The sequence below is a fragment of the Euprymna scolopes genome, chromosome 19 (assembly GCF_053919585.1).
Source record: "Euprymna scolopes isolate OS-2025 chromosome 19, ASM5391958v1, whole genome shotgun sequence".
In the NCBI taxonomy this organism is placed as follows: domain Eukaryota; kingdom Metazoa; phylum Mollusca; class Cephalopoda; order Sepiida; family Sepiolidae; genus Euprymna; species Euprymna scolopes.
In genome coordinates, this window is record NC_136500.1 from 122,380,702 (window position 1) to 122,398,506 (window position 17,805).

The following is a 17,805-nucleotide window of genomic DNA, read 5'->3' on the forward strand; positions in this document are numbered from 1 at the left end:
ATTTCAAAGTTTTTATTAAAAAAATTCAGATTTTCTCATTATTCAGACATGTATGACAAAGAGGAGGTTTCAAAAAAGAGTTGTGGTGTGAGGAGAAATACAAACTGAAACAGATAATATTCAGACCTGTAATAATACAAAGACGGGGGTTGCAAAAATGACTTTTGGTGTGAGGAAAAATGCAAACTGAAATAGAGAGTAGGAGAGTTTTTATAAATACATGCAAAACCACATTCATTTTTTTAAAATCCAAATTAATAAATTAAATAAAATATAATCTTAAAAAGATACAAGTTAGAAAAGCATTTCATCCAAGGCATGAAAATTGTTAAACAAAATGTTTTTACTATAGGCTTTAAAAATAAAGGTACAAGATTCAATTTGAAATTTATTTATCTTCAAAGTGCACTTTTATACATTTTACAAAGTAAGGTATAAAAATTTAATATATATATATATATATATATATATATTGTGTACAGAAAGTTGTTAGTTGAGACAGGTCATTGGTACCGTCGGTTTCAAGCCCGATAATAAGGCCCATTTAAGGTATCCTTATCAAGCTCTCTTCAGCCAATATTCGTCTCCTGAAGAGAGCTTGATAAGGATACCTTAAACGGGCCTTATTATCGGGCTTGAAACCGACGGTACCAATGACCTGTCTCAACTAACAACTTTCTGTACACAAAATATAAGTACGCTCTTAAAATTTGGATTTTCCTTTTAATTGAGCACTCTGCTGGAATTCTTTTTCCAAAAAAAACTAATCATATATATATATATATATATATATATATACCAGGTGTCAACTGTGAGTAGACTTGTTGATCTTCTTTCTTCATCATTTTGCTGTTCAGAAACCTCGTTATAATATACTATCATATTCTAGTACTTTCTTTTCACAAATCGTATTTCTACATAAAAATTAATTGAAAAATTTCAGTTGTCTTCCTTCTTTATTATTTAAATAACATTATTTTTATTAATTATTATTCAATATTTTTTTTAATTATTATTATTTAACATTTTTTTTTAATTATTATTATTTAACATTATTTTTTTGTTAATTATTATTATTTATTTCTATTGTTTTACTTACTATTATCTTGCTAGTATAGTTTGTCATTGTGTTGATCATTTTTGTTATTTTAATAAATTTATTTAATCAAGTGACTTCATAGTTTCTAACGACTTCCATATAAACAAGCTGACTTTTAAATTAATTCACTCGCTTGATGTGAATTCTAAACCGCAATGATCTCTTTATTAAAGGAATTACCTATTTGCAATTCACTAAGAAATATATGAAAATTCTATTCTTAATAATAGGAACGAAATCATTAAATAAAAAACATTAAAATTCTAATAATGTAAATGCCTGCGGTTACAAATAATTTAACGTTAAGCTGAATTGAAGGTAAAAACAGAAAATTCAAAGAAAATACCAGCACCAATCTTCATGCATTAGTTGTATTGTCATAAGGTGATTAAAACATAAATAATATGGTTAGATTAAATGTTTATCATCTATTTATAGTAATTAAACATTTTCCTCTGCTAACATTTAAAGATAAAACATAATAACACTTATAAGTTAAACGCATATTCCTATGGATGGAAATAGTGTTTATGTTCAAACAAAGTAATGGTAAACAAATATATTTTATGATATCAACGTTTCTTCATCCAAAACAAATCACATCCTCCAATGACTTGTCTGTTTATAGCCATTTACATATTTAGTCTCATTACCGTAAACTGTGGTGACACTGGTCACCCTGGATGACTTTGATCCTTTAAAATAATAAATTAAAATAATAATGAGTAAGTAATATATGATCTCTGAATTTTAAATATAATTTCCAGGTTCTATGCGATTTCATATTTTACAGATGCATTGTGGTGCAGTAGCAAATATTTGCTGTAGAGTTATTTACACATTTTTATTTTATTTTATTTTAATGGCTCAAAGTCACCCCGGGTGATCAGAGTCACCCTATCTTACAGTAATATTTAAAGTTCAAATATTCAATACACTTATAAATTAAACACATGAGAATAAAATATGCTTACGTTCATATGAACAAGGAGTGAACAGAAGATAAAACTAGCAGAGAACACAATATCGTCTAAGGGCAGGTAACTCTCTTGAGAGTAATGTCCCTTTGATTGCAATGTTGTTCTTATTTGCGATGTTATGTTTGTCTAATTCAAATAATAATAAAATCGTCAGTCTGAAAAAGTAAACATCATACCCTGGTTTTAATGTTTACACATATATTTTTTTACTGGATTAGACACACACGAGAGAAATTTACAAAAGAAATCCCAACAAGCTTTAAGCATTGATAAATATAATTTAAACTTGATATCCAAACAAATTCGATATTTCAGGCCTCCCAAATCCATAGAGATTATACCATTCTTGTAATGATCCGGTCTCTGTTCATTTTATGGTGGGAGTAAAGTTCTGTGCACTTCTAGGAGGTCCACCATCCTAGGTGTTGCCTTCTCTCTTTGTTTATTGCTAATCGCCTTAGGTTGTTGGGACCAAAAACATTAAAATATGTTAGATTAAATACGTCGAAGTAAAACATGCCTCCTATGACTTGTCTGTTTATAGTCATTTAAGTATGTAGTCTCACTAATATTTAAAGGTGAAATATTCAATACGCTAATAAGTCATGATGGCTGAGAATAAAATATTTTTACATTCATATAAACAAGGAGTGAACAGATATTTAGAAGATAAAACATTGAACACGTTTCTTTTATTCTTTTTCATCTCAAACAAGGCGTATTACCAGTTTCTCTTCTCAATATGACCTAACTCATAAAAAACGCTTGACATCTTTAGAATTTATTTTTCAAGTCAGAAAATGTCTGGCCATTTTTGTAATATGTCTTTTTTTAGTGTGTCAAATTCAATATTAACAACAAAAGACAAAAAAATACTAATATGAGTATGCAAATACTAAAAATATTTAATTTCATTTTTTTTGTAGATGTTCCTGATTGAACCATACTATTCAATATTAATGGAGTATCATTTTCTTTAAACATTATCCTATGAACAGTTTTTACTTTATTGCAACGACTACAGCGACATCTGTTGGAAGATTTATTATATTGGGCACTACCATTGAACGAATTTTTAAACAGTTATGAAAACATAACACATCTTAAAGGTAATATCAATTTTTATCAAGTATGTGGTTAATGTTGACAACATTTTCTACAGTACCGAAGACTATTAAAAAAAAAACTAAGAAAAGTCTTGTAAAAAATTAACACATTAAAAATAAAAACCTTCCAGACGCCTACCGACACCGGTCAGGTCGGCGAGGCTCTTGGCGGCCCCTAGCGAGACCACAGGTTGCAGAAGGCGTCCAGTGGACCAGCGGCGACGCCCCAAGCCCCCCGGATTCGACTCCACGGCTCCCGGGTTGGTTGACGGGCCTCCAGAGGTCGATAAAGTAGTGGTGTCACTAGTGGTCGAGAAGGCACTTTTCGACACCTACTGCAACCCCCCGGTGGCGGTAGGTGTAAAATCGGAAAATTGCCGACCAGAAATGTCGAGGGGGAACCTCGTCGAGGTCGACTGTTTTAAAGGGGGAAAAAAATGTACAAAGTCCTGGTGTGCCTAGGCGTCGAGAAGAAATAAAGAACTTAAATGAAACATTTGAATATCTATGTATCCTGATTGAGTATAACTGTTTATCATCTAGTAGATTTATTTTAACTTGAAAAACTGATAAGAAAATTGAAATAAACCAAATAAATTGTTTTGCCAAATATGATTGAGTAATGCATATATATACACACATTCTTGTAATCAGATTAAACAACTGATCTTTAGAATCAAGCTGTTAATAAATACAGATTGAAGCCATAACGCAAACAACATCTTTTCTAAAAATAGCCCTGGGATATAAATCCAAACCATAATGAAATCAAGTGTTAGATCCAGCAGGGAGCCCATTGATCTCTTAAAAATTTATCAAGTAAAATAATTAAAAAAAGAGAAAAAAACAAATCCTTGTGAATGTGAGGATATATTCCTGCTGTCAAGAATAAACATGTGAAGCATGTAAATATTTTTGTTAGAAAAATCAGATATCTGTGAATTCACAAATGCCTACTAGACACTATCCTCTTTACAGGGGTTTGCCAGAATAACCTGGCATGAGGATACGTTTCCCTTGAACTAAACGACTGAAGTAAAATAAAAAAGAAATACCACATTCGTGTGAAGTGTGTGGATATTCCTGTTCATTTAGTGAGCCATATGAGAATGAACCCAGGGAAAAGCCACATTCTTGTGACGTGTGTGGGCATTCTTGAAGAGGAAAATCAGATTTCGTAAGACATATGAGAATTCACACTGGGGAAAAACAACATTCTTGTGAAGTGTGTGAATATTCTTGTTCAGAAAAATCATCGTTAGTGAGACATAAGAAAATTCACACTTGAGAAATGCCACATTCTTGTGGAGTTTGTGAATATTCTTGCTCTAAAAAATCTCATTTAGTGAGCCATATGCGAACTCACACTGGGGAAAAGCCACATTCTTGTGAAGTTTGTGGACATTCTTGTTCTGAAAAATCAAATTTAGTGAGACATATGAGAACTCACACTGGGGAAAAGCCACATTCCTGTGAAGTGTGTGGTTATTCTTGGTCAGAAAAATCATCCCTAGTGAGACATATGAGAATTCACGCTGGGAAAATGCCACATTCTTGTGGAGTTTGTGAATATTCTTGTTCTAAAAAATCACATTTAGTGGTCCATATGAGAACTCACACTGGGGAAAAGCCATATTCCTGTGAATTGTGTGGATATTCTTGTTCTGTAAAATCATCTTTAGTGACCCATATGAGTACTCACACTGGGGAAAAGCCGCATTCTTGTGAAGTTTGTGGATATTCTTGTTCTCAAAAATCCCATTTAGTGAGTCATATGAGAACTCACACTCGGGAAAAGCCACATTCTTGTGAAGTGTGTGGATATACTTGTTCAGAAAAATCATCATTAGTGAGACATATTAGAATTCACACTGGAGAAAAGCCACATTCTTGTGAAGTTTGTGAATATTCTTGTTCAGTAAAATCAAATTTAGTGACCCATATGCGAACTCACACTGGGGAAAAGCCATATTCCTGTGAATTGTGTGGATATTCTTGTTCTGTAAAATCATATTTATTGACCCATATGAGAACTCACACTGGTGAAAAACCACATTCTTGTGAAGTTTGTGAATATTCTTTTTCTCAAAAATCACATTTAGTGAGCCATATGAGAACACACACCTTCTCCAAGTGATGTTACCTCAAGTAACAGCACGAAACTGGATACTCCACCAGACTAGGTAAATTCTTGTCCTGGAATTCAGTAAGACCAAGAGAGCAAAATAAAAGATATAATATAATATATGAAAATGGTTAATTGGGGAGAGGAAAATTATGTTCTCAACTTCTTTATTAACTCAGTGTTTGAGAAATAAAGAACTTAAATGAAACATTCGAATATCTATGTATCTCATATAGACTTCAAAGTGTTAGCCCCAGGTTGTGGGCCCCTTGATTTCTGAGAACTTCAACTGAAGTAAAATAAAACAGAAAAGGGAACATCACAAATTACAAATAAATCAAAGAAAATGGAGTCCAAGTCATTGAATAGGTTGTTTGACAAGAACCCAAGGATGGTGTACAGAAACCTAATTAAACAGGAAATCAAGGTAAAGTCGCCACTGTCACAGGAAGAAATGGAGTCATTCTGGAAGCCACTCTATGAGGATCCCAAATAACACCAAGAGAGGGAGTGGATAAATATAATTAAAGAGGCTGTCAAGGGCAAATAAGATATGCCACCATTGAAAATCGCAAAAGATGTTGTACAAAAACAAACACTCACTTTAGCAACTTTAAAAGCCCAGGAATTGAGAAAATTCCAAATTTCTGACTTAAAAAAACTCACGGCACTTCATGAGCATTATGCACAGGCATTTACTCATGTTGACAGTGACGAGGAACATTCACCAGAGTGGTTAACTTTTGTCAAAACGACTCTGATACCCAAGAGCCAAGAGACTCACTTGCCCAATAAATACAGGCCTATCTGCTACCTCTCAACCACATACAAGTTGCTCACAGAAATAATTGCATCTGCAATCTACCAACACCTGACTGATTGCAAGTATCTCATGAATGGACAAAAAGGATGTACCAGGAATAAACTTGCTACAAAGGACCTCAACAAAACCATCGTTGAGGACTGCAAAAAACGTAAAAAAAAAACTTGCCAATGGCTTGGATAGACTATAAAAAGGCATTCGATAGTGTGCCTCACTCCTGGATACTGCGATGTTTGGAGATGTATAATGCCCATGAGAGCATAAGGATATTTCTTAAAAAACAAATGACCATGTGGCAAACATCAGTTGCTCTACACCAGATGGAAGGAACAATACAGACTTCAAATCTCAGTGTCCGGAGAGGTATATTTAAAAGTGATAGCCTATCACCATTGCTCTTCTGTCTTTCTATTGACCCACTCAGCAAGCTCCTCAAAAAATGTGATGCTGGGTACAATCTTAGTAGAGGAAGGAAAAAAGTAAAAGAGTAAATCATCTACTTTTAATGGATGATCTCAAACTCTATGCAGAGACAGAAAAACAGCTTGTCTCTCCGATAGAAAATGTAAAGACTTTCACAGAGGATGTCTGCATGGAGTTTAGATTTGACAAATGTGCCAAATGCAAAATAAAAAAAAGGAAAAAAGACGACATCCGAAAATATTTTGTTCAATGATGGCTTTATTGAAGATCTAGGAGAGGATGTCACATATAAGTACTTCGGTATAGAGGAAAATGTAACTGTGGAGCATGAAAAAATGAGATATTAGGTAGAACAAGAATACACATCACGCCTTAAAAAGATCCTCAAATCCGAATTAAGCCCCCAAAACAAAATAACTTCCATAAATCAACTTGCAATCCCTGTCATCACATATGGGTTTGGTATTCTTGACTGGCCTCAATGCAATATAATAAGCTAGACACAAAGACCAGGAAACTCCTAACCTTACATAAAATAATATACTGAAACCAATGTATGGACAGGATATACCTACTACGAAAAGAGGGTGGCGTCGGTCTCACTGGAATAAACCATGCATATCGAGCCACCATAGTAAGCATGGGGCAGTATATTAAAAGCTCAAGACGTATGACAATAAAAATAGTGAGGGACCACCATGAACGCCCACCCCAACAAACCTCAGTCACAAAGCTTGCTGAAAACTTTTGGGGGTGTCATACTAGAAAATACTGCCGAGGTATATTATGAACCAGCAACACAGATTGCAAGAAAAAAGAGAAAGAAATACATGGAAATTGAGATAAACACGAGAAAGCAAGGATGGAAACAACATAAAGGAGCAGGAAAGTTCCTGGAGGAGCTTAAACAGGAATATAGAGACAAAGATGCTTCACTCCAATGGCTCAAGAGCGGGAGACGTCCATTTGATGAGGAAAGACTTATTGTAGCCAGTCAAGATCAAGGCTTACTCACAAATGGATTAAAAAAATGGCTGGCCTAAAAGCAAATGGCCAATGCCGGTTTTGCCACTCAGCAATTGAGAGCCCAAGCCACCTAATGTCTGCATGCCCAATCTTATTGGCAGATGGCCTTTACACTGCCCGCCACAACAAAGTATGTAAGTACCTCCATTGGAAGATCTGTGGAGAGATGCAGCTTGACAGAGCAACGAACATTTGGAAACATGAACCACCACCAATAGCATCAAACGGAAAAGTAACCGTGTTCTATGACAAAGACATACAGGCGGGCAGATACATAAAAGACAAGCCCATCAAACCAGATATTGTAACATGGAACAAGCCTGAAAGAACTGCGCTCATTATCGATGTCACAGTCCCAAATGATTTTGGCCTTAATAGAGCCGAATGGGAAAAAATAACAAAATATCAGGACCTAAAAAATGATCTAAAACCACATGGTCTCTGAAAGAAATAAGCATTATACCAGTTGTGATAGGAGCAATTTGTTTAATAAAAAAAAATCTTCAGAAATACTTAGAAGCACTCTCTGGAATAGCAAGCTGTAACAAAATACAAATAGCAGTCATAAAGGGAACAATGTCTATTCTTAAAAGAGCCCTCGGATATGAATTGAAATTGTAATAGAATCAATTGTTAGCTCCGGAAACGAAGTAAAATATAAAAAGGGAAGATATAATTTTTTTTAAAGTGATAATAAGTAATTAAACCATAAACAGATATATTGCACACATTTTTTAAATTAAATTTTCTCATCATAATTTTATACAATATGAAGTGTTCTTGGTTTAGGACAACAAAATTAAAGAAATAAATAAAAAAAAAGAATTTGTCTTTGCAAGCAAAAAGTCACCAGATTCAAGATCAGCTTCATCTCTCTAGCTTTCCCCGACTTAACCTGCCAACTCCTTTTATACATGTCTCCCGTGTGATTTTGCGTGACTTTCACCAGAACACACCTTAAAAACTATGGGCGCCATCTTGATTTCTCTCTCTTTTTCGCCCAACCTCACCCGACACACACGCGATAAGACTTCTGTTCATTTGATCTTTTCCCTTTCTTTTTTTCTTTTCCTTCTGCTAACTTTCCTGATTTCAAGATCACATTTCGTAATTTCTCATTCACTGTAGCGGTCATCTTTCCCTGTTTCGTCTCTGAGGTGACTTGCCATCCTCTCACTTCACATCGCTTTCCACCGTTTCATTTTCCACTGGCTTAATATCAAAAATATGTCTCAATACTCCGTCTATCGCAATGTTGTTGCTAGTATTATTCCCGGTTACATGTCTTCTGCTCCACTGTGTTGTACATTTTCCCCCTGAGGGCTTAACCCATACCTCATCACCGAGTTTCATGGTTCCTGTTGTCTCTGTCTCCCTGCTTGCTGGCTCAACTCTAGGATGTCTCTAGGAGTACTTGAATATTTACAGGTGTGGAATTGTCCCTAGCTCTTGCCCTGTTCCATGTTCCAGTCGACATATTGTACCAGTACTCTCTCTGCCTTTATTGTCCGATTGATTCTTTTCACAATCCCGTTGCCACTGGGTCTATAGGCAGTTCTAAAGAATTGATGGACATTAAATTTCCGCAACTGTTGCTGATCTAATGTCGGTTAGAAGCTCTTCCACTGGACCATGTTCCAAAAACACCACGTCAAGGGTTGCTGCTATTTCACTGCCCGTTTCACTCTAGCATTTTCCATAGGGCAAAGCGCCCAGGGAAAAAGTCGATCATTGTCATGTAAAGCCCACCTCTGTAATGGGTGACATCAACTGCGAGTCTTTCCCATGTCCCAGTCACACCTAGTTCTCCAGCTTCGTGTGCTCTTGGAGCAGAGTCAGTTTACTGACACTTGTCACAAGTCCTGACCATTTGCTTCACTTGTTCCTTTGGGACACTCAGTCAACTTTTCTCATCAGGTACAATGTCCTCTCTACCCCTATATGGTGCAGATTGTACAACTCTCGCACCCCAGAGCTATCCAGATCACTTGATGTCTCTCTCTCTTTCGCCCAACCTCCCGTTGGCAGAGTCACTGCAGCAATATGCTCTTTTGTTGGCACAAGCCGGCATTTTGCTCACTCTTGTAAGAGCATCTGCTTTGTTCTTCTCAGAGGCAACCATGATTACATGCAGCTTCAAAGAAAACTCCTGCATCAGCTCATCCAGCATCCAGAGCCTGCGCTTCACTAGCATCTCTGCTGCCGCTTTCGTTCCTATCCTTTTGTCATGTGAAATCATCGATTTCAACCAAGCAAACACAGTGGCAGTCTGTTTTCACACAGATGTTGCATAGGCCCCATTTTAAGCCAGATTTACTCGTTTGATAAGTGCATCCAATTCAGCTACATTGATGTGGCTAGGATTATCCTTCTTCCTTAGTCAGGCCGCATCCTTCGCAACTGCTCCACCCACTTTCAAGACAACCCCTGTTGCAATACTGCTCACATCACACTACATGACTCCATCGAGTGTTCGCAGCACATTCCACATTCCCCAAACAGTCTTGCCTTTCCACTTCTTCAGGACCTCTTCAATCAAGCGGTCGTTCTTTCTCCCACTCTATCATTTCATCCTCTATCTTCGGCATGCCTCTTGATGTAGCTGCATGCTGGTCTAAGCCAGTCAGCAATGGGGTAATGCCCAATCAGTCTGCCGCATATCGAAAAAAGCTCCCCCTTGTTGAGCTATTCTTTCATTTGTGGGATCTCGTTTCCCTTCGAAATTCCTGGCCACTTGATGCATTTCGTTTCAGCTTTAATCCCAAAGTTACTCCCCCATTTAATTCTTCCGATGCCTTGGTGATCAACCTGCACTTCTTCCAGTGAACTACCACTTCCTTTACAGTCACCAGAATTTCATTCACGAGCATGTCAATATATGAACTCACGGTGCCATCTCCTTTCCCCATTCTTTCTAGAATCTTCCTTAGAATGGTTGACATGATCTTGGGTGCCAAGTTCAGCCTGAACCCCACTCTCGTAAGGTACTATGTTCTGCCTTTATATTTGACTGGTACTTCCAGAGTTTTTTTGGAAACGTGGAGTTGCAAATAGTCAGATTTTAGATCAACCATCTTAGAGGCACCATTCATTTGCCTCCATTCTCTGATGGTCTCACTGCATATATCTATAGCGTTACCCCCAGTATGGCACTCAATGTGTCGGTTCAATTCTCGGAAATCTAGTACTGGTCTGACCTTGCCTTTTGTTGGTTGCAGAACGGCTATTAATGGCAAGATGCCCAATTCAACATCATTCATCCACAGCAACAGTATTCCTTACTCGATCCATCTGTCCACTCCTCATTCAAAATCCTTTCTTGCTCCTCCTTTAAGCAATTTATTATAACATGCCACCCGGTTTGTTAGTGTTGGTGGTTCATTCTTCCATGCCCACTCCACTGTCCACTGATTCCCATCTACTTCCGCTCAAAAAATCTGGATCACTGATTGATATCCATTTCTTTTCTCCAACCTATTTGATTCCTTTGTTGACCTGCTCTGTTACTGCATATCCAGCTGGTCCAAACCTCACGCCATTACTTCGGCTCCCCCTTGACTGTTTCCCGGACTCTTGCAGTTAACTGTCATGTGACCACTCTGGTTACACCTGTAGCACACCGTCCTTTCCAAGAACTTCCTGCAGTCTCTCCACATGTGCGGGCCCCACATTCGAAACACCTCATGGTCTCAAGTGGCTTTTGCTCTCATCCTTCTGTGCTGTTGCCACCTTTCCTATAGCCCGACAGGGTTGGATGCTCACTAATATTCTTGCAGTTGGGAGCAGATCATTCACCTCCAAATTCTTGATACATGGGATCTGCTGCAGCCTCTTGGATCTCTTCTCCTGGAACCCGGTAACAAATGCCATCTTTGCTATGTGATTCACTACTTATCTCCGAATTCCTGCCAGTTCCAATAATCTTTTGACTTCATTTGCATACACATCGACAGATTCTCCCGTCCACCTCTTCTCTTTCAATTTATTGTACACCTCAAATGGCCGGTCTGTAAATGCCTGAATCAATCTGACTATTATCGTCTCAGCATACTCCTGTTCATGGGAGCTCAGCTCCAAATATAGGGCTAGCGTGTCACCCTTCAGGAACAACGGTATCACTGGCAACATCGCCTATCTTTTGGAGCTTTGCCACTAGGTCCACTTTCTTTAACCAAGCCACCACATTGCCTTCACCACTGAACGGCTTTATCATGTTGTTTAGGCCGGTAACCATCACCGAAATAGCTTGAAGTGGTCTTTGTTTAGGACAACAAAATTAAATAAATAAATAAATTAAAAAAAAAGAATGCTTCTTTGCAAGCCACTGCCACCAACCTTCGTCTGTCTTCCTCTACCCGACCTAACCTGTCACCTCCTTTTATACATGTCTCCCACAGTGATGGCAAACGTATACATGGGATACTTCGAAGACATGGCCTTAGGTTCAGCTCCCTTAAAGCCCACCATGTGGCTAAGATACGTTGATGACACCTTCATACTCTGGCCCCATCAGGAAGACATCCAGGCTCTCCTAGACCATGTGAACTCAATAAGACCATCGATACAGTTCACAATGGAGAAAGAAAAAGATAACCAACTGGCCTTCCTTGATATACTCATATCACGCACAGAGCATGGGTTTAAGACATCCGTATATCGCAAGCCTACCTTCACCGGACAATACCTAAACTTCAACTCCCATCACCCATACAGTATCAAACATGGAATCGCACGCTGCTTACAACATCGAGCAGAGACAATAAGTAGCGACACCATTACATACCACCAAGAAATGGTCAGGTTGAAGAATACCCTCTGTCATAACAACTACCCCGATAGCATACTATCCACCAGACGTGTTAATAGTATAAGAGAGGAGAATGAAACCAAAAAACCTCCAACGGTCTGCCTACCATACATACGAGGCATCTCCGAAAAGATTCAGAGAATATGTGCCCCCTACAACATCAGGACGGTATTCAAGAGCGAGTCAACACTCAGACGACACCTGGTACGAGTGAAACCCCGCATGGAGGAGAACATGACCAAAAACTGCATATACGCCATCCCATACAGTTGCAGAAAGGTTTACAAGGGTGAAACATGCCGCCCCCTTAAAGTAAGGGTGGAAGAACACCGAAAAGCGGTAACTAAAGGGGAGACGGAAAAATCAGGTATAGCCAACCATGTCTGGATGGAGAGGGAGGACCATCGCCCCCTATGGGATGAAGTAAGAATAATAAACAGAGAGACCCTCTGGAAAGGGAGAAAACTTAAAGAAACAGCTCACATGCTCGGACATAACAACCTACTGAGCAAACCAAGCATAGAGCTGAATGCAATTTGGACACCTCTGATAGAGAGAGAAAACCTTGAATAACAACATAGGTTTAACATTAACAAAAACCAACTAAGAATTGTCTTAGTGACATATGACCGAGTGGTCCTAGACGTTGTATCAAAGTTTACAGTTACCCAAAGGTGCTGAGTTCAATCCTGAACGAAGGCAGTGAAAAAGTAACATTGAAAAACAGAGAATCAGCAACTATGTCCCAAAGCCTAGCTGGAGTCCAAACACGGTACCCCCGTAATAATAATAAAGGGTTGGGTTCGAGACTCCTAACAAATGGTTCCCCAGTTCGATACAAGACACCTGACGAAGGCTGGAGGGCAAAACGGCCGAAACGTTGTGATAATAACAACCAAGATGAGGAAGTCAGTCCGACAATCTCAATCAATGAAAACACCTCATCTCAAAAATACAGACAATTAACATAGGTGTTATTTGTGAAATTCCTGCCCGAAGTAAAGGGAGAACTTTTACTAACCTCTGGGAATACCTACCACACTTATGAAGGAAACACCAAGAATAGTGAAACAAATGCTGGTTGCCAGACATAGGTTCCAACCCAAGTTTAAGCCAAAGGAGATGATTGAAACCTTGTCTCTTAAAACTTTTAATACCGAATTGAGATCTAAGGTAAGATGCGACTTTTGCAAAAATAATAAACATTTTTCTAAGGACTGGCAACTCACGAAGCCAGGATAACCAGGTTTAGAGAGCTGAGCCTTTGTTTTCGGTGCCTAAAGATATCTCACTTGGGGAATATGTGTCCATTAAGGACATCAAGAAAAATTTGTTGCCATAGTTGCAATTGTAAAGGACGCATAACTGCTATATGCTCAACTGCTACTAGTATGCAGGTTGATACCTGCCTACATACAAAAGACGGTAATGCTTTCCTTTCTCCCATAATTGAAATAATAGTGCAAAGAGGGGATAAAAAAAGTGAAGGTAAACTGCCTGTTAGACACTGGTAGTCAAAAGAACTTATTTGGACTCTTTAATTTTAAAGAAGCTAAATTGCCTCTCCTTCACAAAGGATAAAGTAATGGTAGTAAAGACCTTTTTTAGGAACGAGTTCTAAAACCTTTAAGGAAATCTTGTTGGGATTGAATTTGATGCCCGGCAAAACACATACTCTTCAGATTCTTGTGACCAAGTTGAACTTGTCTTACAGCCTTGAAGGACTTACTCAGATTCTTGGAAATTTTAAGAATCACAGACTGGCTGCAAAGTTTAATGCTAAGGAGGATTTGGTTACTATAGATGGGTTACTAGGACTCAACACAATCCAGTACCTGGAACCTTTAAGGATAATCCCTTGCATGTATGGAGCAGCATTCAAGACACAAAAAGGACTATCCACCTTTGGAAACAGGTGTTCTGTTCTATATAAACACCAGATTAAAAACCAAAAAAGAACACAGATTAATTATGCAGAGGTGTTGACTAAAACTCTACCACTTCCATCTTCCAGAATCAACTACGTGGTTCATCCAGAGGAATCCTATCAAGACCCTCTAAAAAATTGGTTTGAAGAGAGTAGTGTTCAGAGAGGGTTGGAGAATATGTTTAAACTTGAATCTATTGAATTACCCAGTGATGATAAATTCTCCACCTTGAATGAAGAGAAGGTTAAGCAGTTTAGAGATTCCATTACATTCAAAGATGCTCTTTATCATGTACAAATGCCATGTTATGAAGACAAAGTGAAGTCTGCGCCTTCTAACCACAATGCTGCTCTTAGAATACTAGAAAGAGTGGTTAAAGACCTGGAGAAGAAAGGTCTCTATGATCAATATTTGGACGTCTTTAGACAATAGACAACAGGAAAACGAAGGAATTAGAGAGGAAATAACGGGGACTCCAGAAGACTTTCAAAATTGCATATGGATTCTGCACAGACCGGTACTCAAACTGGCTGATCAGACGACCATGAAGGTGAGACCTGTATTCAATTATTCGTACAAGGGGGCAAATTCTATATCTCTAAATAGGCAGCCTATCCAGGAGTCAACCTAATGGGGGACGTGTTGGAACTGTTGATTCGCTTTAGGGCTAACAAATATGTTATTGGCCGACATAAGAAAGGCATTCTTTATGATTCGTCTAGACCTGAAAAAGGACCGCAATCCTCTGTTTCTTTTTAAAGAAAAGCGGCAACTTCCATTGTTACAGATACTCTACCATCTTATTCGGTTTCAATGCAAGTCCCTTTATATTAAATTATGTTTTGAAATATCATGCAGAAAAATTTCCATCAGATGAATGTTCCCAGGTACTCAGGTCGAACTTTTATGTGGACGTTTTGGTGAAAACAGGAAATGATGTAAATACTCTATCTACGTTGTACACAACGGTGAAGGAGTGACTGCAAGAAGGTAACTTTAAGATACAATCCTGCAACCCCAACAGTGCAGTTTTATGAGAAAAGATGGCGGCAGATTGAACTCTGTCATGGTTTGATTCTGATGTGGAGAAGGTTTTAGGGTATTTGTAAAGCCCCCAACATGATACTGTGAAGGTTTGTTCATACCAATGCGATGTAACCGTGAGGAACAGAATGCTTATAGAACTTTGGAGGCAAAAGTTGGATTGGGATGATGAAGATCCAATGGAGTCAAAGAGAAGATGGAAAGCTCTGGCGAAGGACTTAACGGAATTGGGCCCTGTATCATTTCTAAGGAGAGTCTTAGATGCAAATAAGCTGATAAAATTGTTCCTATTTTGTGATGCCTCCAAAAATGCATACGGCTTTTCAGTATATGCCGTACAAGATGGACAGTCAGCACTGGTGTTTGCCAAAGCAAAAGTAGCACCCTTAAAAGGTAAATCTCTCCCCACTTTGGATATTTTGTCAGTATTCCTGGCATTTCAATCTTTTCCTTTTATAAAGGAAGCCTTAAAGAACTCCCTGATAGAAAAAGTGTATGTTCTTACAGACGCTCAAGTGGCATTGGCTTGAATACTGGCCAAATCGATAACCACAAAAATCATCTTTGCGCCCAAGATATAACACAAATGTCTGCAACAATCAGGTCGAAGATGAGGTTGGAGTTCAGTTTCCAATATGTGCCAACTAAGGATGACCCAGCCGACTACATCAGAAGAGAACTAACCTTTAAAAAATTTAAGGAAAACCTGACCTGTTGGTATGAAAGCCCTGCGTGGATAAAGCAGGAAGAGATCCGGTGGAACAGGGTCGAGATAGGTTGCCTCTCGGAAGAACAAAAGGAATGCATTCGTCCTGCAATAAATTTGTTTATGAGAAATAAAAACAAAAGTCCCCCTATAGTCTCTGTAGGAGGATTCTCCAACTTCAACAAATTAATTAATGTAACGACTTTTGTTTTGAAGTTAACAAAACGTTAAAGAGGAGTGAGGACAATCACCTGGCAAAAATGTATTTGATAAAATTAATTCAAAGGGAATGTTAGATTTTTTGATGGATCCTGAAGGGAAGAGTCAACCAAATCTAATGAAAAACCTGAACCTATTCCTGGATCTCTCCAATATCATTCGTTCAAGGGGAAAGATATGGCATTCATGAGGTGCAGAATCCAATTCTTTCTGAAAAAGACACCATTTAACAGATTTGATTATAAAGGACACTCATCATAGAAACCAACATTTGGGTTTGGCAATAACCTTAAATGAAATAAGGTTACAGGGGTATTGGATACCACAGGCCAGACAGACTGTAAAGAAATTGTGTGTACTTGTGCCAAGTTCAAAAGATACAATATCACTGCCTTCTCGACACCAAATCCAACAGACCTTCCTAACTCTAACTGCATGTTTATCAGAAATGTTCACATGGAACTAGTCCGAAATATGAGTGTATCTTCATTCTTACAGGCCTTTGTTCATTTCACAAATGTGAATGGAATCCTCTTTCACCTCTACCTGGACAACGCAAGGATATATGTTTCTGCAGCCAAAATAATTGATAAGGGGTTGATCACTGATGAGTTCAAGGAGAAGTTTGGTTCTTACCACCTTAAACATTGTACCATTCCACTTTATTCAGCTTGGTATGGAGGTACTTGGGAAAGGACAATCAAGGCAGTTAAATCCTGTCTATACAAAACTATAGGAAGTGGAAAGGTTGACTATTTTGGTCTATTAACCATGTTATCTGATACCCAGCGTGCCATTAATAGTTGTTCTCTAACTTATAGAAGATTTAATGAGATGGATTGCCCAACTCCCAACTCTCGCATGAATCCAAATGTGGGTCAAGGTTTAATAATAAGGTTGTACAATGAAGAACTGAGACTAACGGAGCCACTTAGCAGGATCGATTTAAAGGGGACTCTCCAAATCGATCCTGCTAAGTGGCTCCATTAGTCCCAGTTCTTCATTGTACAACTTTTTTTCGTTTTTCTTTTTTTTCGGGAATGTGTGAGAAATTTAAATGGTTTGACTTACCAAGGGTAGATCGGTGGAGAAAAAAGGAATGTTGGTAGCTGTGACAAACACGGGCGGTGGTCCATTAAGCAAAGAAACTGGGTGCCCATTCCTTCAAGTTAAATAGACATTTCAGTCATGTGTGAATCTCGAAGAAAGTTTGGATATATAAAAGGAGTGGCCGCTCTACAGTTGTTGTTGTCTTTCACACAAACTACACTTTGATCATCGTTACTCGTGTAGCAGAAACAAATGAACTTTTTTCTTTCACAAGTCAATGCCTCTCCACTGTGTTATTTGGCCATATACTGACCAATCAGGGGTGTAGCGCATTGATCCTTTCTCTCCCTTAGGAAATCGGACAGCATCCGGTTTGAAGATAAAAATCTCTTTCTTACCGAGAGAGACACCAAACGGATCTCCTAGCTCCTCTTTCCGACCTGTTACCTAACAGGAAGAAGAAAAATGA

General features: G+C 38.2%; 1 protein-coding gene across 3 annotated transcripts in view; it reads left to right on the forward strand.

Moving 5' to 3' along the window:
* The window catches only part of LOC145239936 (uncharacterized), a 29,820-nt gene extending 12,597 nt beyond the window's left edge, over window positions 1-17,223 (forward strand). For 2 of the 3 annotated variants that reach the window (XM_080103530.1, XM_080103531.1), the window contains exon 2: window positions 3,006-17,223. In XM_080103530.1, coding sequence (XP_079959656.1) covers window positions 11,889-12,962 — 1,074 coding nt within the window. In that variant the 5' untranslated portion in view covers window positions 3,006-11,888 and the 3' untranslated portion in view covers window positions 12,963-17,223. The remainder of the gene's footprint in view (window positions 1-3,005) is intronic. The other variant, XM_080103532.1, reaches the window with a different exon arrangement.
* The last annotated feature ends 582 nt before the right edge of the window (window positions 17,224-17,805 follow it).